The 25,097-nt window shown below is 41.1% G+C and overlaps 2 protein-coding genes across 2 annotated transcripts; one reads left to right on the forward strand and one right to left on the reverse strand.

Annotated features, from left to right (window-relative positions):
- Nucleotides 1-522: 522 nt before the first annotated feature.
- ptpn11a (protein tyrosine phosphatase non-receptor type 11a) lies at nt 523-16,414 on the reverse strand. Its single transcript, XM_061067820.1, has 16 exons — nt 16,166-16,414; nt 14,716-14,838; nt 12,763-12,957; nt 11,134-11,326; nt 10,069-10,188; nt 9,843-9,956; nt 8,840-8,936; nt 8,640-8,737; nt 8,225-8,383; nt 7,094-7,225; nt 5,885-6,039; nt 5,716-5,783; nt 4,838-4,989; nt 4,632-4,750; nt 4,395-4,500; nt 523-3,632 (listed from the first exon to the last, which is right to left on the reverse strand). The coding sequence occupies exons 1-15, from the start codon at nt 16,177-16,179 to the stop codon at nt 4,431-4,433; spliced, it is 1,809 nt and encodes a 602-aa protein (XP_060923803.1). The 5' UTR covers nt 16,180-16,414; the 3' UTR covers nt 523-3,632; nt 4,395-4,430.
- A 4,560-nt stretch (nt 16,415-20,974) lies between these two features.
- tmed2 (transmembrane p24 trafficking protein 2) lies at nt 20,975-24,539 on the forward strand. Its single transcript, XM_061070738.1, has 4 exons — nt 20,975-21,288; nt 21,844-22,036; nt 23,286-23,393; nt 23,480-24,539. Exons 1-4 carry the CDS (start codon nt 21,109-21,111, stop codon nt 23,602-23,604), a joined length of 606 nt encoding a protein of 201 aa, XP_060926721.1. The 5' UTR covers nt 20,975-21,108; the 3' UTR covers nt 23,605-24,539.
- Nucleotides 24,540-25,097: the final 558 nt, after the last annotated feature.

A 25,097-nucleotide genomic window follows, 5' to 3' on the forward strand; every position in this document is an offset into this window, starting at 1 on the left:
AATATTTGAGTGCCAGCGCAGGGTTTTGAGTGAGAGCATTACACAATCTGTGCCTGAGATCAATAAGTCCTGCTCTCAAACTGAAAGACCCCACTCTTGAATAACCCATATATAGTATGGCAATTTCTCTGTGCAAATGATTTTCAATTCAATTCAATTTTACTTATGTATAGTGCCTGATCACAGCATACATGATCTCAAGGCACTATAGAGAACCACAACACTTTTGTAAGTCATGGCAAACTGACACATCCTAGTACTTCACCTTAAATTACTGAAACAATTTGATTTAGGTCATATTCATCTTCACAGTAGCAAGAGTCGCATCAATCTCCAAATCGAACATCTCGTTGACACAGCTAAATTACAAACTGATTATTAACTTGAAATGTGAGTTTTGTCTCAGGCTTGTAAAAAATGATGGCAAACACATTTAACATGTCCTTCTTGTGCCAACATTGAGTACAATGGTCAAACTTTATAAATGAGTAACTCACACAAAAACAGACCAAAAACACAAAGTTAATGAGGCATGAGCTAGCCATTTATTGTTATTGAGGAAGTTAACATGGTTAACTGCATTGAAAGTCATACAATAAACCTCTTAAGCTTTGTGAGAGGTCCCTCTCTGTGTCACAGAGAGAAAGCTGTAGGAATATACATACAGTATATCTTATTGGCAAGTAGATATGTTTTAGTAAGTACATTCTCCTCTACCTGGTACTCATGTACAATATACATGTTAAAAAATATAGTTTGTTTGCATCGCAATCACCATTTTTCCTTTTTTGTTCAGGATGTTCAGGATGAAAGAATTCACATTTAAGTGTTACAGGTTCTTGAATGGCGGTGGAAACTAAAGAGCACTGTTTTTTTGTAATACCTATCACATACACATAGGCATATGCATAGAAGGCACATCTATGCATCTTAATTGCTTACATGATAAATGGAAAGCAGTTTTATCATCTGCGGGAAAAGAAAAGTAGAACTTATGGCTGATACGGAAGCCACATTCTCACAGCACATTCACACATCCCTGCACACACTCACACACACACCACAGGACAAGAAACACCACAACATGCACTCCACTAAACATTAGACAAAGTCATCCATTCGACGATAAAACTGCATACAGAAAACCCCACCACACTGCAGCTCTCATTAACTCAGTCAGTGGATGGCGTTCACCCGGGGGAAGTTTCAAAGAACACTTGCTGTGAAGCAGCAGACAAATGTTATAAGCAGAGTCCTCCGGTGGGGGGGGAAGCAGAGCAGCCCGGGGGAAAAAACACTGATTTCATGAGTTTTTATGTTACACAAAGAGGCTGTTCAATCCTGGATCAGTGGTGGTTGAGAACTGTCCCTCAAAGGCAAAGAGAAGAGCCGCCGCTTCCCTTTTCTTTAACTGAGAAATTCTGAGTCAGCACTGTTACAGTAAGTTCAATCACAAGACTGCAGTTTCTCAAGGCGAGTGATGGTGAGCCAATGTGCAGAAGCTGGGAAGGCTTGACAAATGAAAATACTTAGGCCACATGTTTGAAATGAGTAAGTGTGAGTGTGTTTCTCACTAGAATACAAAATATTCAACATCCCCCAATACTGAAACCGATGGAGACGTTAAAAGAACAGTTAACATCTTGGGAAATACGCTTTCTTGTATGAAGTTAAGACAGGAAGCTTGATTCCACTCTCATATTTGTACATATGAGGCCAGTACTGACAGGTAATCGGCTGAGCTAAGCTAGGAGACAGCTAGCCAAGCTTCATCTCTATGGCGACGCCTGAACCACAATTATTGAGCCTAGAAGGTGCTGATGGGTGGAGTTTGTTCCAATCTTTGTGCTTCTTTATGCTAAGCTAATCAGCCGCTGGGCGTGGCTTAATGGTTAGCACGCAAACTTGAGTGGTTAGGATCTTCTATTTACCACCCCACTCTAAAGCTCAACGATAAACACATGATGATTTGTTTCTTAATTCCCTGTTTTATTTACAAAGAGTTCCTAGAGTCTGTCTCCATTAGACTGTTCAGTCTTTATGCTAATACTCTAAACTGCTGGCTGGCTTCATATGTAGCGTACGAACGTATGAGAGTGGTGTCCATCTTCTCATCTGACTGAGGAAAGTGGGATGAGTGACATTTGAAAAAAATATAAGACAATTCATTTAAATTGTTAACAGTACACAAGAAAATACTCTCCTCTTGAAAACTGTATACTTGTGGGTGTGTGTGGGTGTGTGTGTGTTCATGTACATGTGTGTCTGTGTAACTACTGAATCCAGCTGACTAGAACAGGCCCAACATTCTATAACCACAACACTGGCCGTCTATGCTGCCAAGGCTGAGAGTTGTGTGATTGCTTTTTAAAATAGTTACTCTTAAACTTAAGTACATGTAGTGCTCAAATAGGAAATGATACACAAAAGGCATTTTTCTTTAAAAAGAACAAGAAAGAATGGAAAAAGTAATATGCACTTAAAAAAAACAACAAAAAAAACGTAAGGTTTTCTTTTTGGCAGTCGTGCGTCTGTAGTGATGCCTGCAACAGAGATACACAACAGACTCCCCTGAAATCTTTACATGCCAGTCACCGACTTTGACATAGAAGTGCAGGCATGAAAGGGGGAGGGCAAAAATCAAATATGGACGCCCCCACCCCTTGCGAAACTCCTGTAGTAACCGCAGATTAGATCATTTATAAATCCAACCGGTGAATCAAGGCTTGACTGTAACTGTTAAGCTGCTAAATAAAAGGTGCAGCATTAAGGACATTAGGCTTGAGCTCAGGAATGGTTAACTAACAGACACTGTGTATCCCAACAAAAGCATATTACACCCATGTGAAGTAGAAAAAGAAAAAAAAAAAAATTAATTAATTTTCTGAACAGCCTGAATTTCTCTTCAAGGCGGTTCTGGCACACACAAAAAAAGAACTCATGTTTAGAAGTCAGTGAATTATGAATCAACAGATCAACTGTAAATATGATATTACACTACAATGTTGCCAATACTTCTTCATTCAGAAACATCGCTCTATATAAACACAGTGAAAACTGGAAAAGTCACTGGAAGTTTTGCCCCAGTTTTGTCTCCCACTGCTTTAAAGGCGCATCAGGCCAAATAGAGAAATGTCAATAAAATCATTTGTGGTTTTGTTACAGGTCTTATTGAGGAAACTCCTCACTTCCATTGACACAACACAATCTAATCTTTCCTTTGGTTAATAAAAAAAACAACATAGAAAAATGAGAGCAGAGCAAAGATTAGCTAAGTTATTCCCTCTGAGGAGAGTGCTCACTGTGTGCAGCCCTTGTTGAGGGGAGACTTTACAAAGGCTAAACTCAGACTGTGGTTTAGTTGGGATTTAGTGTTTTAGGCTTCTCAAAGGCTCCTCTGATGATCACAGTGGTTTAGAATTCAACTAGAGGGCAAATGTTCATGGAAGATGAGCGAGAACAGGAGGACCCTGGAGTCTGGTCTCTCTCATTGTGTGTGAGTGGAGTGTGTGTGAGTATGTGTGTGTTTGTGTGTGTGTGCGTGTGTGTGTGTGTCCATGGTTCCATGTCATTACGGTCAAGTCTCAGGCGTCAAGGTGTGGCTGGCGAATAAACTGTCAGGTATCAAGATCCTGAAGGGGACAGAAACAAATTGAACATGACATAACATCACTGGGAATTCTCTAATACTTGACTAATACTTTATTGACCTGACCTGCAGAGAGACTTTTGTCATATATTGGCCATGACATATTTTTCTTCAGTAAAGAATAACAAAAATAAAAGTGATTGACGTTTGTTAAAGCAGTAATACATCTTTTGTTTAGACGAATGAGCTGAAATAAACTGATGACAAATTTCAAACATTTAAACCTGTAATGGCAAAAATATTGTCTGTGTTTTCGGTTGTCGATAATGAAATTACTGGACAGAAGGCTTTTAATTTGTAAAGGACACGGGAGATGGGAGACACGTGTGAAACCCACCCAAGGGGAGAGAGAGGGAAAGGAGACATAAAGGAAGCGATGTCAGAGATGATGATTTTACTTGCTGATATTTAGTTAGATAGGTTTTCATAAGGTATTGATTTTCACTCTGCCCACCATTATTATACACACCCCTCCCAGGTACAACAAAAACTCTATAGTTGAATTGGCCATCTGGCATATCTACTCCTGTAATTCAGGATGTGCACAAGCTGACTCACTTCACTTCAGACATGCAGAGAACCCCCCCACACCCAGGACATTATGCTGAATATATCATGTGAGCAGTAGATTAGAGGCAGTTCCACCCGTTCATTATTTTTACACAGCAACTTCCTGCTTGAATTTGAAAAGTAGCTTTTGCTAAATTATAGTTCTATACAATAAGCACCATGTTGCTGTATTTACCTGGAACTGAAAGAGCACTGGGGTCAAAGGTGAATCTCATCTGTAGCTCTTCTGCTGCTGCATCAGGCCCACGTTCTCATACACTCTGGAGCTGTCCTCCCTCATCCTGGCAACACATGCACACACTCAGGTAAGAAAGTACCGTCTAGACTTCCTTAACAAGGACCCTAAAAGCTTTAAAGAATTTCACAGTAAACTAAAAAACTCTAAGAGCCTCCTAACAGCAGCATTACTTACTCTGTGCAGGTGGGAGTAGGAATAGGAGTGCAAGGAGGCAAAGGACTCTGCTCTCCCCCAGTCAGGTCAGACATGGAGTACTTAATGTTAGTGTACTCACGCCCTTTAATCTTACTTTTCTGCAGAGGGGAGAACAGGGTAAGGTTAGAGACCGGAGCAGAAACAAATCCCGACTAAAAAAACGTGAAGAGTTGTCCACTGCTCACCTGTTCTTCCTCTATGCGTCTCTGCAATGTTTCTATGTAATGCTGTACAGCCATGTAGATGAACCTGTACTGCGCCTCGGTCTGCACCATCCCAGAGCGCTGAGAACGAACCATCTGGATGGACTTTGGCACGTCGATGTCACAGTCCACCCCTGCAGCGTAAAAACAACATTTGACTCTGACACATCCCTAGCACAACATGGCAGAAGTAGACTGGTCAGACAGAAGATATTCACATTCATGTTATGTGTGATCCTGTTTGCACCAAGTCACACAATTAATGATAACTCTGTAAGCAACATGATTTCAGTCACATCTGCAAATATCAAATAATGATGTAAAAGAAACAATAAATATGTTGCTCTAATCTATTCCTAATATTACCAGGCATTAAGCAGAGCCTGCTTTAATTTGATCCCTTTTTTCGTTAATAGATACCTGAGAGTGTTCTTAACTGCCAAATATCTTAAGTATTCCTCCCTCATAATCCAGTGATTCCTGTTTAAGTCTTTTGTATTATTTTGTTCTGCTCATGCTTTACGCTGCTCTTCACATTTACGCTCTGTGGCTGCTTTACTTATACACCTGTACAATCTAAAGCAATTCAATCCAACAGCTATGCCATAAGATCAACCTTTACACAGGTTGTAATATTCAAATATTGCTGAAATTTCAAAAACTGCTGTATAATACATTCCAGTACCAGAACTTCACTAATGACCTCAATGGTCAAACATTATTGAATAAATACCTTTATAACCGTGTCCAAAACAAATGACAGTTGTGTTAATTTACACTGTACTACAGTGCGTGTATGTGCCTAAATGTAAACAGAACTGTGTTGAATCGCATTATTGACACATGAAAAGCACACTCACCTTTTTCTCTGATCACATCTATCAGGATGTCAATCACTATAAACGTTCCTGTACGCCCGATCCCTGCACTGCAGAACATAAGACAAAGTCTTTATCTCCTCTATTCTTTACATTTGTGTCTGTTAGAGAAGATTTAAGGCTTGTTGAAGTATTTGAGAAGCTTGTGTACCTGCAGTGTACCGCTATAGGCCCAGCGTCCGGTATGCTCTCCTGTTTCAGGTTGACTTCCTCTAAGAAGTCCAGTACACCACCCGGGTCAGTGGGGACGCCGTGGTCCGGCCAGGCCTTGAAGTGGTACTGCCAAACTGTACGTTCTGTGTTTCCCTAAATACACACACAGGAAGATAAAAGGTTTCAATTTGAAGTTTTTTGACACAAAGCTTGAGCACAGTCGAATCATAATCGAGTCTGTCATTGTCACTGAACAGACTTTGAAATAGCATCATCATTGGGTATTTTGTCTTGTGATATTATTTTTCTTATAATTAAGAAATCCTATGAAAAGACAAAACCAACAATTATACATTAACATAAAAAGACCAGAAAGAAATCTGATCCCTCTGAGCCATAGAGTGCCATTGTCAAACAATTTAATAAAAACATCAGTGACTCACACTGTTGCTCATGTAACTTCATCATCATCAACACACACTGTAGTTTAATTTGACTCAATCCCACAAACACTGTCCTGCTGTAGCAGGTACTTGTAAGTGCACCTAATGTGGATTAATCCACCACTGAAAACAGTAGAAATATACAGTTATATCTCCTGTTTAGAGTTATGCATGGTAGAAACTACAGTGACAGTTGTATTGAAAATGGTATTGAGCCTTAACATCTATGATGTTTTTTATTAAAATGTATCACTTCAAGAAGGAGAGACGTAGTAACACACTGTTGGTTTTGGTCTTTTCATGTGAACAAAAATATAGAATATCACCAGCCTTACACCTAAATACCAATCTATAACATATTTTCTAAAAAGATATTGAAAAACACATGCAGCAATAATTATGACCTAGACCATGAAGGGCAGTTCACACTAATATGTCAAATGCTGCTTGAAAAAAACTAAACAGAAAACCTTGGGTGTAATTAAAATATAAACTTTAAAGCATCCATCAGTGTCGTCAAACAAAACTGCAACAACTCTGCCTTCATAGAATCTGACTTTGTTTCTTAGAAGTCATGACCTCATCATTATGCTGCACAACACCCATTAGAAAATATGTTTTCTACACTCAATAATTCATATCAGTATCATATCACCACTTTAACCACAATTTATTGTATGAAAGGTGCTAGGGAAACAAAGATTATCATTATGATTACGGTGATAACTATACTTGCTTATACATATACAGCCACACAAACTTACCTGTCCAACTTTGGACAGTTTGAGCTCCCTTAAGGTGTAGTCGTGTGCAGTTGTCTCTCGGACGTTGCGAACGCGCATGGCGCCGTACTCCTTCAGAGCCGACACGTCTGGCCAGTACTTCACACACTTGCTCTGTTGAGACACAATAACATTCACTTTGTCACGTTTCCTTTGATGCTACTGTCTAATGAGTAGAGCTGGAACGATAAGTAATTACACAATCAACAATAGAATCAATCTGTCATGATCCTGAATAATGATTAACTGTCTGTATCATTTTCATTCGGCCCCAAAGAGGTTGGCATCTCATTCGCTGGTTTGTACTCCTGACATTGTTTGAGCCTCCTTCGCTTGGATAATGTATTTACAGAGGTGAAGTCCCTCTTGCAGCTCTGAGCAGAGCGCACTCAGTGGGCCTGCAGGGCGGCTAGCAGGCGACAAGTGAGTTGACAGTGTTAGTGTCTCTGAAAGACGAGAATATACGTGTCCACCTAGGTGTCATGTTTACACTACAGCTGATTAGAGTTGGAGTCACCAAAAACAAGAGATTGAGCAACGAGAGATGTGTGGGTCACAACACAATAGTTAGTCTACCAATTCTTTACAGAGAAAAATATTGTTGGCTGATATATTCAGGTAAAAAAAATATATGGTAATATACACAACCTTTTAAGTGTATCCACATTAAATTACAGTGCAGCAAGGGCTGGGCAATATGGAGGGGAAAAAAGGAAGGAGGAGGAAGTGGTGTAATTATTCAGCGGTGGAAAACGACAAAACAATGAAAGTAGCAGAAAAAACACAAATCATTATGTTCATGTCACTGCAGCGATACAGAGTCGTCCACCATTCTACAGGAACCCAAACATTAGCATGTGTGCTGCTGCTGCAGCTCTGTGCTGTGTGCGTAAACCTACCCTGACACGGCTGTAACTCTTTTCCCGCCACATGATTGGTTCGGTGCGGCCCTATGCTCATTATCGTTGGTTGTTTGTGTTTTATGTGAAAACATTGATCGACATTATATATCGACCATGTCTTAAATTCCTATTGAGGAAAAGTCATTGACGATAATAATCCTTATCGTACTATCGGCCAGCCCTAAATGCATTCCTTACTAATGTTGCTCACCTTTCCTCTCTCCACCTCTTTGGTGGTCATGACGATGACTCGAGAGTTCTCCTGGAACACCATCCTCCAGAAGTCACTGATTGTGCTCTGCAGACAACCCTGAGTGGCGATGTAACTCTTCTTCAGCTTGGTACTGTTACACTTTGGGTCCAGCTCCGGCTGCACAAGCACACATATGCCGACACACACAGTCACACACAACAGTCAGCTGAGTATTCAGTGTACAAGAGAAAAATACATTCCAGTGTTAAAACAAGAACATAACGTGACTGACGACACATGGAGGCCAACTACAGGATGAATCAGACTAATGTAATTCTACATCAAGTAATTTACATATTATCATGTACAGAAGAAACTTTTATGTGAGTGTGTGTGTGTGTGTTTGAATCCCCTGAGGATGAAGTGAGTTTACCATGACAGCCGATACTACCATGATGATATTGGCGTTGATGTAGTCTGAGCCTTGCTCATTTAGGTCCCCATCATTCAGCACCACACGTGTGTGGTCAACTGGAAACAGAAGGAACAACAGTCAACAAAACCCCCTCAGGTGGGCCCATCTCTGTTAAACTGAGAGGTTGTTCTAGTGAAAGAGCAGAGAGCGTTTCTCACATGGCAGAATGTTCTTGTATCTGTTCTTGTTTTTGTTCTCTGCTCTCTGGCCCTCTTTGCGACTGTAGAGCAGCTTGCACTCTTGTTGCTGCAAGGTCTGGATCGAGAAAAGTGGCGAAAGGGTCACATTTCAACGTGTCATTTCCAGCCAAGTCTAGAGAACATCTTGAAATCACACCGCTTGATATATATATCTGTGGCTTTTCAACATGTAATTCACAGTTGGCCTTATCTAGTACAGTGTCTGGTAAAGTGAGGGTATCCAGAGTCAGTGCTTGATATTTGGCATCTGGTGAACAAGAGGGACTGAGTTGGAGCTGGAGAACAGCAGCGAGCTGGAAAAGTAATGATATCAAGTTTTCTCTGCATCAATGAAGGATTTCAGAGCTCATTTTGCAGTTGAAGCCTAACGACGCATTCACATGTGAAGATGCAAAGTAGCTGGCAGTGTCTGGTCATGAATGTTTAAATCTGGGGGGGTGTTGTGGTGAGCATCTTATTTACAAACTATGCTCCAAATCGACAAATGTTTTCTGACACATCCGCCAACGCCAACTTTGGAAAGGTTTTAATATTCAATGTCCCGGTAATTCATTAAAGACACGTCATAGAATCCCAGTAATTCATCGACTGTGACAATCAGCAAGTAGTCGTTAACAATTCTGTGTTTCTGTTTCCACTGGACTGGCTCTTACCTGAATGTTGCTCACAGCTCAACAATGACAATTCGGTTTTAGGCGTTCAGATCAAAGTTGTGCTTTTTTCAAAGTGTTACCGATAGATTTTATCTTGTTGACTTTTACATTAGAATGACTGGACCTTATTCAGGGGTTGAAAATGTCTATCACATTTATGTAACGAGGTGCATGTTTGGAAGGAGCCTTTAGTCTGTATGTTATTTTCTGTTTCGTGGGAAATTCACATAGACAAAAGAAAAAGATTATTATATAGTATAGTATAATTTGGACTTGTAATGTGAATAATCAAAGACAGAACCGCTCACCTCAAATTCTTCCCAGAAGCCCTGTTTGACCTTGTCTGTGGCCTCAGCTAGTTTGCTCAACTCCCTTACTCGACTTTCAATCTCTGCTGCGTTAATACGAGTCGTGTTCAGGGGCTGCAGAGGAGAACATGAGTCAGGACAGAACTTACAATCAGGAAACGACAGACTGTGAGTCAGCTTTATATTACAATATTTAGGACACATCAAAAACGAGATGGGGACGTACCTGTTTTAGCTGAAGCACGGTGCCCAGAGTTTCTACCATGGGGTTCTTTTTGTAGTGCTCCACCAAGTCGGTGAGGGAGTCAAACTTCTCGCCTCCACCCACGTCATACTTGAGGTCATGCTGAACAAAAAGCCACAGACACAAACAAATACAAGTAAGCACCACCATTGTCACAGTTATAATTAGAAATTTACACCCAAACAAAAAACAGGTTACTCAGAGAAAACTCAAACAATATATTTACTGTACATTCAAGGACTTAATCTCTCTGCTTGTGACAAAGTCAAAACATAATGAGAAATTTGTAGTGATGCAATATTCTGCAGTTCATAGCTGATCTGATTAAATTCAGCTACGATGGGATATTTTTTTGTTTTCTGCCCCACAAACATTGTTTAACAGGGCTGTGACACGATAAACGAAAAAGAGGAAGGATTTAAATGCAACTGGCAGGAAATTGTAAAACACAGTTCACAGGACAGTGCCACTGTTCTGAATCTGGCAATTTTAATAACAATGTAGCGCTCCAGGTCTGAGTAAATGAAACAGCACATGGCGGCAGTGACAGTTTTCGCTCTTGATCGCTGCTTCACCCTCCAAACATCATGTCACCTTCTAACATGAGGGGCATATATCAGGAATATGTTGGCGTCACAAATTCTCCCTCCATTACATTAGCAGCTATTTTAAATCCAGTGACTAATGAAAATCCTGGTACAGCAAAATCATTCTATTGATCAAAAAAAATATGTATTCCTCTTTATTATTTTTCACATTAGTGCATGTGTTTCCGATCGCCACATGTATTTAGTTGTCAATCAATTACTAATGATAACACACTGATTTGAACAACATGCCTACTGAACCCCTAAAAACATGTGGATCGCAGCAGGGAAAAAAGGAGAAAATCTTAAAATCTGTATCTGTCAGAATCAGACCTTCACAAAAAGTGTTAATGTCTTGAATTATCTGGACATTACTGAACAACTGCATGCATCACAGTAACATTGACATATTGTAAGCAGGCAGGCAGGGACAGACACAGGAGACGAGGAGTGTGTTCACCTGGCAGCGGATCATGACATGAGTGACTTTGGGTTTGCTGTCACTGCTGTCCGTCTTATCATCTCCTGTACGAACTGACAGGACAAAATCCCCTGGATGGCTCTGGCTCTCTCTCACCAGGAAGCTGCCGTTCTTCCCCTTCTCCGTCAGCAGCTTCTCAGCCTCCCTGCCCGACAAGTGCCCGTGGAACCATCTGGCAAAAACACATGTTTCAACTGGATGCAACTCACTGAAGAACAATTCACATCAAATAAATAAAACATCTGCTTCCACTGATGATTGGGATAAACTTGTACCATAATGTCATCCCTCTCTTTATTTACACGAGTGTTTAATGTTTGCAAGCAATGTTAATCAAGGGCCAAACACAGGAACTCTCAGGATCCATTTCCTGTGAAAGTCTGCAGATAAGTGTCATTACAAACATTTTGCTTTGTTTTCCTTAATCCTCAGATCTGCGGCAACAAAAACGTAACAGCACAAAAATCAATTGGCAGGACAGTTTAACAAAGCAACAGCCAACAACCACTAAGCAGCTGAACATTAAACAATTCTTAATTCAACATAAACCCAACAAGCAACAATTCTGACAATTGTTCAGTATCTCTTCAAAGCCAAACGGGCATGTTTAGAGTTATCACTGCACTCTTTAATTGAAAAAAGAGAAGGATCATTTGATTATCTGATTCAGTGATTACATGCATTTTCATCTTAATTGTGCATATGTAATGTGGGAGCATTTTTGAGAATAAAACTCCATTGAAAAAGTAAGAAAGAAGCTCCTCTACACATTGACTAACATGTAGAGGAGTTGAGTAGGTCTGTTAGTCTTTGGGTGGTTGTTTAAAGAATAGTCTTATGGGTCAGGTGGGTGATGCCATTTACAAAACCTGAGCCGTATCAGTATTAATCGTATTAGTGTTTGAACCTAATAACAATCAGTAAGATAAGTCATTAAAACATTTCAATCATCATTTTGGGGAACACTTCGTCTCCCCTAGTCTGTTATTAGGAGCCGATGGCAACCCCAACATGACATATCGATGGAAACACTGATTTCATCTCGAGGGAATGTAAAATGCGGTCATGTTTTTTTATGGGCACATGTTTTTCTTAATTAACCAAACAACTGGATTTACGACTGCACATATTTAATGAAGGGAAAAGACAAAGTGGATGAATGTAATGGAAACAGTGTGCAACAGTGTATAACCACCACCCAGCCAGTTCCTCTTTCTTAGCATGGAAAACTCCATTTCCACAGTAATTCTCTGTAATGCTATTTAGTATATGAGATGAGGAACTTAAATAAACCCATTTCTAGCACCACCGTTTTTCCAGCTGTTATTTTAATTTACATAATGCAATGTCTCAGTGTTTGAGGAATTTACTTGTGATGTTGGGCTGGGCGAAATATCACGATTCACTTTTCCTCATTCATGATTAATGAACGATTATGTAACGTATAAATGTCTAAAACCTGTATTCTGAACACTTTAACACTGATGTTCTGGCTGGCAAGGCAACTTGACAAATCCCAAAATTATTCCCAATGGAACAGGTGATATCTCGACAGTTATCAAGCTGACATTCAAGCACAAACCTGAAACATTTAACGTTACGACTCACCTCTCTGATGTGGGATCAGCACAGTTGAGCGGATACTTGAGCTCAATAACATCTCCATTCTTCTCCTTCAATTGTCCATGATGTTCCATGTAATACTGCACCAGCTCTGCAAGAGTGGCAAACTTCTCTCCTCCATAAAGGTCATAGTAGTCTCCTGTGTTTTGGATCTTAATGTGGGTGACAGCTCCATTTCGCCTGCAAGAGATCAGTCATTTAGAGAAATCAGAGCATCCATGGCAGGAACATCGTCGTCGTCATCATCATCATCATCATCATCATCATCATCATCATCATGACACAAGCCAACTCTGACATGAAACTAATGTTCCTCTAAACAAATCCACTGTCACAGCTTAGCCTGTTGTATTTCATGATTCTGTGTTAAACTCCAAATATATCAAAGTTACACAATCATATTTTTACAGACAATTACGAACTTACTTGGGTACTACTTAGGGTTTCATTTTGAATTTATTATTTGATTAGTTGATTAATTGAACACTCATTTGGAACTAATTAAATTTTCATTCAAACATTGACTCGCTCCAGCTCATCAGTTGTGTTGATTAGAACCACAACAATTTGCTTATAAACAGAAAACTTATCAAATCAACATTGAAGTTGTTTTAATAAGCAAAATGCCAACCATTCTCTGGTCCCTTATTCCACAGTGTGAGCTTCTTCTTTTTAAATCACTATAAACCTCACATATTAGGCAATTGCTGACACAAAACAAGTGATCAGATCAATCACATGATTAGCTGAAAAAATAACCTGATGATGAAGCATTATCGGCAGCCCTGAGCTGAGCATATCATCAGGAATCTGAAATGAGTCTATCTGTGGAAATGTCTCTGTTTCCACAAGAGGAGACTTGTTTTGTTTCCATAGGAAGTAAATATGGCAGGAGATGAGAGGCCGTGCAGCGAAAATATGAGACTGTTACAAAAATAACTTTGGCTACATCAGCTTAACAGACTTAATGATACTTCATCTTAGAAATGTATGACTCGACAGGCCCCGAGATAAAACCACAAACTTTTGGCAAAGGTTTATCACCCTTCTTTGGATATTGCTGCCTTCCCACCATCCTTTAACAAAGCTTATACTTAAGATGCAGTTTTATAACTAATACTTTGCATAGCACACCACCTTCAAAGCTGCATTAGTTGAGCTTTCTCGCAGCAAAACAGATGAATATACAACACTGCCGCATCACATCATCTCATTAAGTGACGTCAAATGTGTGAGCAAAGCATTTACTCGCCCACAGAGACACAGAGCAACATTACAAATAAAATACATCACCTTTTTGTATCTCAGTTTGTCTTTCACAGTAACCACATTCACCTGCAGGTATCAGCGTTTCCTCCCATATCAAATCAGACACTGATATTCATTGTTCTGTTCGGATGGTGTACAGTGGGTTTACAGCACGTTTACAACCTGCATTTGGTGGTGGTCTGAGAGCAGTGTCTCTATTAAAGCGCTGTTGACCAGTTTGGAAGCAGGGTCAAATCATATGTGACTTTTGTTTGCAGGATTAGACTTGTGTTTACATTTGCACTATTAATCACACCTTTAATAACCTATATATTTTGTAATCTTTTATAGCGGACATATCTCAGGTTTCTGAGCTTAGGTTTAAAAAGACTGTTAAATGAACTCAAAACTGACACAAATAACTATAAAAAACGTCAAATACCAGCAACTATCCAAAGGCAGTCTTGATGGTACAGCTACTAGACTAGAGAAGAGGACAGAGAACGCTAATGTAAAAACATCAAGCTGAATAGTCTCGTCTGAGGCTCAGGAAGATTGGTGATGGGTATTTCATATCAATGCCAATCCTCATACAAACTGGTAGCGAGCACAAGAAGGTTTACTTGGAAACTTTGAGTGCTTCAATATTTCATGTGGCTTTATTGCTTTAGTGCTAATGCCATCACTTACCGTACTGAGAGGGTGAAGTCTCCTGGATTACTCTTGCTGGGTCTGGCTAAAAAGCTCCCGTCTACTCCTCGAGTCAGCAGGAGGTTTTCAGCCTCAACACCTGTGATGTTGGGGTGAAACCACCTGACAGGAAGAAAACAATGATCAGCCCCAAAATCCCTATATCGTGCACTATATATACTTTCCAAAATTTGAATTAAGACTCCATGTTTTGAAATTCCCCATAGTACAACTGTTCATTGCGATACTGTTGTCAAACAATCTTGCAATGACGCTCATTATATAGAAACCGTTCTTGCACCTTAACGATACCTTTTAACTTTGTTATTTCCAGATGAAAGAATGTCTTACAGACAGATTAAGCTCAGCGAACACACAGATCTCATCCCACAACCTGACAGAACACTAAAAACACGAGATTAAATAGCAAAACCAATGCTAACGCCCTTCAAACGCTAAATTCTGCGGGAAACTTTTGTGTTTTGGTCAATGCTTGGCCTAATGGATGTTTGACCTTCACTGTATATGATGGTCGACCCGGTTTAAGCCAAGAAAGGTGTTTTCACTTTAATCTGCAGAATCTGTCTGAATCTCTGTGCTCACCAGGAATCTTTGTTCAAATCAAGTATTTACAAACATGATCAGTGTTATCATGACCGGCCAGGACATCATGTGTCCGGTTGATGTCAAATCAAGAATTTCTTACCAAACAACCGAATCTTTCTAAAAGATTATTCACAGTAGGTTATTATGTGATGTCCTAAAACATGTCTGGAGGGGGCATCTAACATTAAACCAAACTGTTGCATGTTTGTGCATGCAGTGTCTTCCTGTTTCTTCATATCTTACTGCTGCCATGTCTGCCTGCTCCTCCTATGTCACTAACTTGTAGATGTCTGACAGGCCTGGATGTTGCTCCTCCTCACCCTGACCCTTCTTACGTTAAAAGTAACTTTCTTTCCAGATCCAGCTCTCTATGAACACATGCTGTGTAGACCTGTTGTATTTAGGCCAGTCTGTGTAGGTACGTGTGCAAAAACTACTGATTTCACTTGTGGGGGTTTCAACAGCAGCTCACATCACAACAGACCCGAGTTGCTTAAGATAACAACAGTTGTGGTCGGTTTTCAGAGGCTAGATCCTGAAGGTAGCTGGTTTAAACTTGACCCACTACTAACTAACATCTGGGGGAAGGTAACCAGAGCAGAGCAGTATGATTGATAGCAGCATTAACAGGGGTTTCTAAACATCTCCAGACTTGGCTCCAAGTTGCCGGTGTGTGCTACACGAAGCGCTCCTTTGCTAGCTTCTCTCCTGCCATCCCCTTTTCTCTCCAGACCTCTCCGCCCGGCCGGACCCCGTTCACCGACGTGTCCGCGACCCAACCGCGGAGCGGAGTCGAAGCTAGCTCCGCTAACATCTTCCTCCAGACGCTGTTTTCCACACTCACCTCCGAGATGTCATTTTTGTTCCTCCCTCACTTCCTCGCTGGCAGTTAGCGGTAGCTTCGACTCGTCGGCTAACGTGTCCGACCGCCTCCGCTCGGTTCAGGGCGTCCAGCGCTACAGCGGTTCACACCCGCTCACACCGGGCACCGCAGTCCGAGCATCCACACGCTGAGATCCAGGCGGGCGGCCGTTTAGAAACATAAGAAAAGTCTTCAGGCCTCGGACACTTCACAAGCGAGTCGATTATTGGACGTCACCAAACATGCGACAGAATCAAAGGGTGCGCGGATTTGCTCACCCCGTGCGGCCGTTCGCCTCGGCGGAGTCGCCCGCGTCGTGCGAAGCCGCAGAGCTCGTCCTCCTCCGGCGTGTAGCTTGGAGTAAATCAAAGAGACCCGTCGCTTTCCCTCAGCGCATGCGCGTTACAACTATTTATTAATATAGCGATATTTTGAAAAGGACACGCAAGCGCACAGATTACACCGGATCACCTATAACAGATATTCAACTCAGCTTTAACTCTGCCGTAATAACACGTTATCAGTCATGTGGTTATTTTCTCTAGGAGCGTTCTAATATTTTAAACCTTGAATTTTTTTCTATTGGTTGTTTCACGTGTAAAAATACCGGAAAATGTTCTTACTTTTTATGCTCACTTACTGACCCAATATGAAGAAAACATCCCCTTCCAGTGTGTACAATTTAGGTGAATAATCTATTGTCAGAAACCGAATATAAAATAATCAAATAGATTTTTTCACTAGTGTGGTTCAACTAAATTGTTGTTTTCTCTACTCTAGAATGGACCCTTTATAATTATAATTAGGCCGCTATGTTGTTTTTTTTGTTGTTTTTTTTTTACAGTATAGTCCAAACTGGACAAACTAAACACCTTTTGAGTTTTTATGACAACTGAAAGTTTCCAAAGGTTCTCTTTCATGTTTGGAAGGGGAAGGTGAGGTGTTGGGTATTCAGATGCAACATGCAACTTCACCACTAGATGCCACTAGATTCTACACACTTAACCTTCAACTTTGCCATTAACTGGCCTTATTTGCTGGAGGTGACAACAGATGGTTTGTTCATGAAGTGTTACAAAACTCTACTAACAGGAAACAAAAGAGACTGCTCACTATTTAACCCTTTTTTAATATACATGTGTGGTCTCATCAAATCAGGAAAAGACATTAAGCATTAATCACAAAAAAAACTCAAAACAACGACCTGACAACCTCCAGCTCCAAGTCAAATACTTTCAGAATGTGACGCCCTGTAGAATGTCTGATAACTTAAAGACATTTTAAATATTATTGGGAAAGACTGTGAGCATTTGTTATTCTTCACTAATCTTTAACCAAAAGCCACATTTGTATCTATTACTCTGACAATAATGCACCTAAAATAAAAAAGGGTATTCTCTTTTGGCATAAAGAAAAGATCAAGGGCTATAGTAGAGGCTTAAGACTGAAGAGGATCTACAGGCTAACTTTTTAGATAGGACAATATCTTGAACAATCTCTTAATTCATCAGGGGTGTCATGTTTTTCTTCCCATACACTTGCAAAAACCATAACAAACTAGTTCAGCCTAGTTCTTGTCCTCAATGCCTGAATCCCTCAAATGACAGTCGCCACAGTTCAGGTGGCCAGTGCAGATGCCAGTTTAGCAGCAACAGTGTCTGAGGATGTTGTGTAGAAAGGCAGGTTGCACTAAGTATTTGTGACGTGTAGCCGCGGTGCTGTCAGTGATTTACCAATGTGCCACCGCCTGCTGCAGACAGCTGCCACAGTGTGGGGACTCACTGCAGCAGGACTCAGCGGTGAAAAAAAACAAGAGCTGGTGACACTTGTGACACGTATGCCTGATGCTGAAAATGACATGCTCTCGTGCAGTGCAATACAAATGTTCTCTGGCAAAGTTTAATCTTGAAGTTGTGACATTTTGTGAGCAGTGGTTATCTTCTTCAACAGAGGTTGACTTTACGCTGACTTTACGCAGTGTCCTCCACATTGTCTGACATGTGATGCTTTCATTGACAGTCTATGTGAAAAGACAGAAGCCCGCATTATTGGAGGTAGAGCCTACTCGCAAATCTCTACAACCTTCTTTTATCGACAACCCTAACCCTAGCCCCTAACCCTAACCCTAATTGCAACACTAACCCTAACACTTTACAAATTGGGTTTTTCCCTACCGAAGGTCGTAGAAGTTCTGGGATGGTACCAATCCATCGGGAGTGCCCGCATTAGTTGGGGTAGAGCCTACTTGCAAGTCTCTACGACCTTTTCTTATCCATAACCCAAGCCCCTAACCCTAACCCTAATTGCAACACTAACCCAAATACTTTACAAATTGGGTTTTTCCCTTCCGAAGGGCGTAGAAGCTCGGGGATGGTACCAATCGATCGGGAGTGCCCGCATTAGTGGGGGTAGAGCCTACTCGCAAGTCTCTACGACATTTTCTTATCCATAACCCTAACCCTAGCCCCTAACCCTAACCCTAATTGCAACACTAACCATAAAGGCCGGCACATGCTTTTGCAAGGCGTCTGCGGCTTTTCACGCAGCTCTGTCGATGGACTCGTTTTAATTTATAGTTCCCCAAGTGTTGCGCTTGATGCAAAGCAATTCACCGCCAGACCACTAGGCGGAGTTATGTTTTTTGTCGAAGTCGTCTATTCTTCGTGTGTGGTAGTCGTTGTCAACTGTTTATTTACATCGCCACGGCGGCTCCTCATAGCCTTTTTCTGGCGGACAAATCTGCCAGTCAGTGACGGGCTATAGTGGTCATAGTTTCGGATCTCTTCTGCCAAGTGCTCTTGTATTTGGTCCATATTCGTTCTTCTATATCTTCCGTGGTTTTCGCCGGTATTATCGGGCATGAAACCGGAAATGCGACTCCAGAAAGGATGTAGTTAGCAGACCAAGTGTTAAAGGGACTCTTACCTTTGTTGCATTTTTACACTTTTTTTGGATAAGGTTAAATTGGTATTAATAAGGTAATGACACTCTAAAATGCAAGACAGACCCACCAGGAGTAAAAACAAACAATTATTTCACTCTCATAATATTTAGTGAAAACTTCAACCAATAAAATTCTTCGGACCGAAGGACCTTATTGGCCGACAGACCTGTCTGTTTGCTGCATGGACATGCAGGTTTTCCGTCTGCTTCTTGTGGCGCATTCGGGCCCGCGTCATCAAGGCATATGAATGTAAATGTATATAACTTACCGAATCCATTGCTTTGGTAAACAAAAACTCACGTGCGTGCGCGGAGGCAGTAGCTTGTAAATCTGCTTGTAAATAAAGTTTCTTCAAAAAAACACCGCGGATGGGAACAAGGGGGTGGGGCATTGGAGGAAGGCGGGATGATTTGAATGTGCTGTAATTCTCAAATGCAACAAAGGTAAGAGTCCCTTTAAGGCAGCATGCGCCTTAACACTTCACAAATTGGGTTTTTCCCTTCCGAAGGACGTAGAAGCTCGGGGATGGTACCAATCGATCGGGAGTGCCCGCATTAGTGGGGGCAGAGCTCACTCGCAAGTCTCTACGACCTTTTTTTATCAATAACCCTAACCTTAGCCCCCTAACCCTTACCCTAATTGCAACACTAACCCTAACACTTCACAAATTGGGTTTTTCCCTTCCGAAGGTCGTAGAAGCTCGTTGTTTTTAGAATGGGCTTTCTTAATTGTACACAGCGGGAAAAGCACAAGTGTAAATAAACAATGAAATGTATGTTTTAGCTGTGTTAGTTTCAGGGTCATGGGATTTCTTCACACTGACTCACCGAACAGAGCCAGTTGCTGTTATCTGTAACACCTGTGCTGTTCCTATGATGACATGTCTGCCTGCGGCTCATTCCGTATCTCCCAATTGCATTTCAGGTTATGTTAATTAGTCTACCAGTGTGCCCCCCCCCCTCTTTCAAAGCTGAGAATGAAACTGGTATTTCCTTTTGGGAACAAATCTTGTTTTCCTTCTTTTACAATAATTAGAATGGTTGAAGCCGTTTCCCTCTCTGTTCTGGACTATGATGACGTTATTTACGGTCAAGCAGCAAGCTTCACCCTCAAACCTCTAGATGTGGTTCATCAATCCGCACTAAGATTTATTTCTGGAGATAGTTATGGGACATGCCATTGCCAATTGTACAAAAAACTGGTCTCCTTGCTCCCCACTCCAATCTCTCTGACTTGCTGTCTGGGAATGATGGTGGTCACTTTACCTGATCACAAATATGGTTTACCCCGCAGGTGCCAAAAAATCCATTTACTGCTAGGAAACTCTGCTTTTACTGTATTCCACACACTTTACCAGAACTTCAAACTGATTTCATTTATACCACTGAGGCAATAAATTGACAATACTTTTAATTTTATAACGTTTTTTCTTCTTTTATTTATTCTTTCATTTCTTTATAAATATGTATTTTTTTGCAAATGTATCTTTAAAAAAATACTTTTAATCTATTTTTAATTCCTTTTCATTGGTATAACCATGTATTATTTTATTGCTGTTTAAATTTAAAACTTAGGGTTCCACCCATAGACTGTATGTCAGAAGGACTATAAAGGATACAAAGGATATATCCATGTATATACAAAGGACTATAAAGGATTCAAAGGATATCATAAACTGTATATATAAAAAAAACAGTTTTATATCCAAGCACCTTGATGGACTTAATCAAAGTATGTTCATCCATTCAGCAGCAGCAGCAGCAGCATGTGTAGATTGGGATTGATTGACAGGCTCTGCGACTCTGAAGTTTGTCCCTCGCCGGCCACTGTTTAAACCCGTACGTGGCATTCACAGAGCGGTGCAGCGCAGCCGAGGCGGCTCGTACTCACTCGTACAACTCGACTTCCTGCTCTCCCACAGGAGATACTGTGGCGAGGATAGGTTCGATTCCGCCGGACTCACCCCCTAAGCGCTTGGAACATGTTCACCCTGTCGGAGCTCGTTGTTTTGCTGGCCGTCCTGTCGTCCACCGCGTCCGGCTACTTCGTTAGCATAGACGCCCATGCCGACGAGTGCTTCTACGAGCGGGTCAACTCCGGCACCAAGATGGGCCTCATGTTTGAGGTCGCCGAAGGAGGCTTCCTGGACATTGATGTGGAGGTGAGGACATGTCGCTGAGATCATACACCACCGCCCTAGCCTGGTGAAATAAATCTTAATATGTAAACACAACTCATTCTGGGAACCCCAAGGCCTGTGCTAACTTTAGCTTTTAGCTGTTAGCTCCCTTCGTTACGTCTAGTGGAAGTAGTCCTGTGCTGCCCATGTTTATGGCTTTCAACTCACGGGTAGCTATTTAATCTGAGGATACATATGTTCATATATAATTTTTTTAAGCTTTCTGTTATGGAGCGTGTGGCACTGACCACTTTATTATTCATAGCGATACAGGAAGTGCAGTGTTAGCATGTCACCGGCTAATTCATGCTAGCAAAATCCCATAGCCAACAGAGGTGCTTGACCTGATAATACACTATGAGGGGAAAAATCCCCCCTCTTCTGATCAACAGATGTCTCTGAAAACGTCCATGCGCTCTCTGCAGTGTACTTGAACGCAGCACGTATCCCTGCCATATGTTGTCCACAGCCCTGTCATGGAGTTTATGATCTGCCCTAATGCAGCACTTGAGTTTTCACACATGCCCCCCTCTCCAGATAACAGGGCCTGATGGGAAGCAGATCTACAAAGGCGACAGAGAGTCCAGTGGCAAGTACTCTGTGGCAGCACACATGGACGGGACCTACAAGTTCTGCTTCAGCAACAAGATGTCCACCATGACACCCAAGATTGTCATGTTCACCATTGATATTGGAGAGGCACCGAAAGGCCAAGACATGGAGACAGAAGGTACGTGGAGGATCTGCATCAGTGCTCTCCAACCTTTTCGAGGCCAAGATCATTTTTTAATTCCAAACGAAAGCAGAGATCTGCCACTATCTTCCAAAAAAAACACTTAGGAGGGTCATATTGATATTTTTTTGCAATTTCTGTTTAAGGTTGAATGTACAAGAAATTAACATACACAGAGAGGCAGATGTGCAACTTTTTCACAATAAAAAAAACATTTTTTAAACAAGGGAATGGATTCCATCAACAGAAATGCTGAAGTGCTTTTATTTTGAAAAGGCATACAGAAAGTGTTGCAACCATTTGTTTGTGACATACATTCATCAGATAAACATTAAAACTCAGGTGAAAGATCATCTTCTCTGTTTATTCTGCTATGAACCACAATGTTTATCTGGCTATTACACAAATGTATTTGCAACACTTTCGAAACCAGTTTCAAAGTAAAAGCACTCATTTGTTCTAACAGGGATTTGATTTTTATCGACAGACCAAAAAATGCGCAACTTCACACTGTAGAGTCCTGACATTTACTTTGGTAAATAAACAAACTTGTTCTTGAAGAGAATGCAAGAGATAAACATGCAACTCCACCGTCAGTAGCGGACACACAGCGCATATGTAAAACAGACAACCCACACGCAGCTGATCTGCGGCGCGACAACAGCCAGTGAGTCTTTAGAGTTGAGGGATCGACCGTTAGATTGCGATCGACGGGTTGGCGACCACTGATCTACATGGTTATTACTCAATATGTCCGTGCAGAAGAGCTTAAGAAATTGAAGAGTGTGTGTCCCAGCCTTTCACTAGATGGCTCCAGCAAAATGTTTCTCTGTGTGTTCTGCTTGTGTTTACCTTGTTCAACAACAGATTTCCTTCCTTGTGACTTTATTTTGGGCACCTTTTCCCCCACTTTACAGGTGGTGACAGCTGGGATGGTAGGGCACAGGGCAGGCTATGACTCTTGAGTTTGCGATGCACTGCAGAGTTTTCTCTAACCAGTGTTGTTTCCGTAGCCTAAACTAATATTGTGCAGTACTACGACATGTAATCAAGCTGCTGTGATGCTTGTGAATGGTTTGACTATTTGCACAATGAGGAAATTATATGATCTGTAAGTGTCTGATGGGACAGCATCACCTTTCACATGTCCCCAAGTATGACGCATGTATTGCATACTCTGCATGTTTTTGTGCACACAAATGGTTGCGTGGCCTGTTACTGATGCATTAACTTTTTCCTGGTTCAGCCCACCAAAACAAACTGGAGGAGATGATCAACGAGCTGGCAGTTGCCATGACAGCTGTGAAGCATGAGCAGGAGTACATGGAGGTCCGCGAGAGGATACACAGAGCAAGTAAGAGTCCAGGGAACGTGTACAGAAACTGTAATGTGTTGATTTAAGCGTGTGAAATCCTAAATGTTCTTTTCGTCTCCCTCTAGTCAACGACAACACAAACAGCAGAGTGGTGCTGTGGTCGTTCTTCGAGGCTCTGGTTCTGGTGGCGATGACGCTCGGACAGATTTACTATCTGAAGAGATTTTTCGAAGTGCGGCGAGTGGTGTAGTGCGATGAAGTGATCTCTCTGTGTCCTCCACTGTTTTCTCCAACACAAAGACAGTTATTTACACTCTGGAAATGAGACTGGCAGTTTGAGTAAAGCCCACAAATGATCGGATCTCAGATGTTTTTGTTGTCCTGTTACCTATGTCCTTCTGTAAAAATGTTATAATGTTTGTAGTGAATGGCTGAAGGTTCATTAGTTTTTTTTTTTTTTTTATTTTGTTTTTGTTTAACTGACTATTTTTTTCTCCAGTATTGTTTGATAATTATACATAAATACCAATCACAAGCCAGAACAGTTTGGGCTGTATGAAGTAGTGTAAGGCTCATAAATTTAAGTGAAGGCAGTCTGATGAAAAATGCTTAGAAATGTTCACAAGTGGACATGCATGTGTGGAGTCACCACAGGAGAATGTGCCCTTATTTAGATTAAACTGGGATACTTTTCAAACCCTTAATATATCAAACATTAAAAACCGATTCCATTAGCTCACTGTCTGAGATGCTGGGGGCTTTTATTCCAATATCTAAGCCAAGTCCGACAATGTACTGTACATTGTGTTACTGCTCTCAAACAACAAATTGCACTCCTAAAGAATATGTCTAAATAACCTGAAGGATTTATATTTCAGCTGGTCTTTATGGGAAACTGTTCAGCTTCTAGCTCTGTCTGTTGAATCAGTTTGATCCGTGCCACGGGGGGGTCCAGTGGACGTCCTTTGTAGGGGAATGGCTTGAGTCCCTACATAGTTCAGGAAAAGGCAACAGGCCTGAAAGGTCACAAGTCGATGTTATAGTCAAAAAGTTAAACTTTTAAGCTGCGATTTAGCAGAAAAGCTGAGACCAAGTTGGATTTCATCTTAACTACTTGGGCTGAAACTCCAAAACAAAGTGGAGAGGAATACAGAAATACATGTTACGTGTTGATTGAGGCTGGCTGGGTGGGTGGGTGGGGGGGAGGGGCACCTAATTGACTGCTGTGTGCTTTAGTTGCTTCTACTCTAATTAGTTTGTTGGTGTCTGGGATTTTAAATTATGAGATTGTATACAATTTTGGATATTTTGTTTTAGTTTTCTTTTTCTGGAGCATATCCAGTGACATGCGACTGTTTTGGTGATGCCTTTAAAATAATTTTTTCGTTCCTCATACAAAGTAAAACGCTTCTGTCCAAGGCACTTCCCATCTGAAGCATGTTACTGAATATGCTCCAGTTTTGTATTAAAAAAGCATCCTTGAGTTCAGGCAGGTAAACTGCTCCGTGCACAGTCTCCTTTGTGTGATTTTGACAAAATCTGATTCATGCATCTGTGCAAATGTAGAATGATTGTGGAAAATTCCCCAGGTTTCATAATAAAGCCAATATTCTGTACAATTACTCAAATGTCTTTGTAAACAAGTGGAAACTGCTATGGTAAAAAGTTTGACCACAAATCACCTAATTCAGCAGTAGAGCTAAATTGGTGATAACATTATGCTCAATTTCTGTGCTTTAATCA

Source organism: Limanda limanda, chromosome 1 (assembly GCF_963576545.1).
Source record: "Limanda limanda chromosome 1, fLimLim1.1, whole genome shotgun sequence".
In the NCBI taxonomy this organism is placed as follows: Eukaryota; Metazoa; Chordata; class Actinopteri; order Pleuronectiformes; family Pleuronectidae; genus Limanda; species Limanda limanda.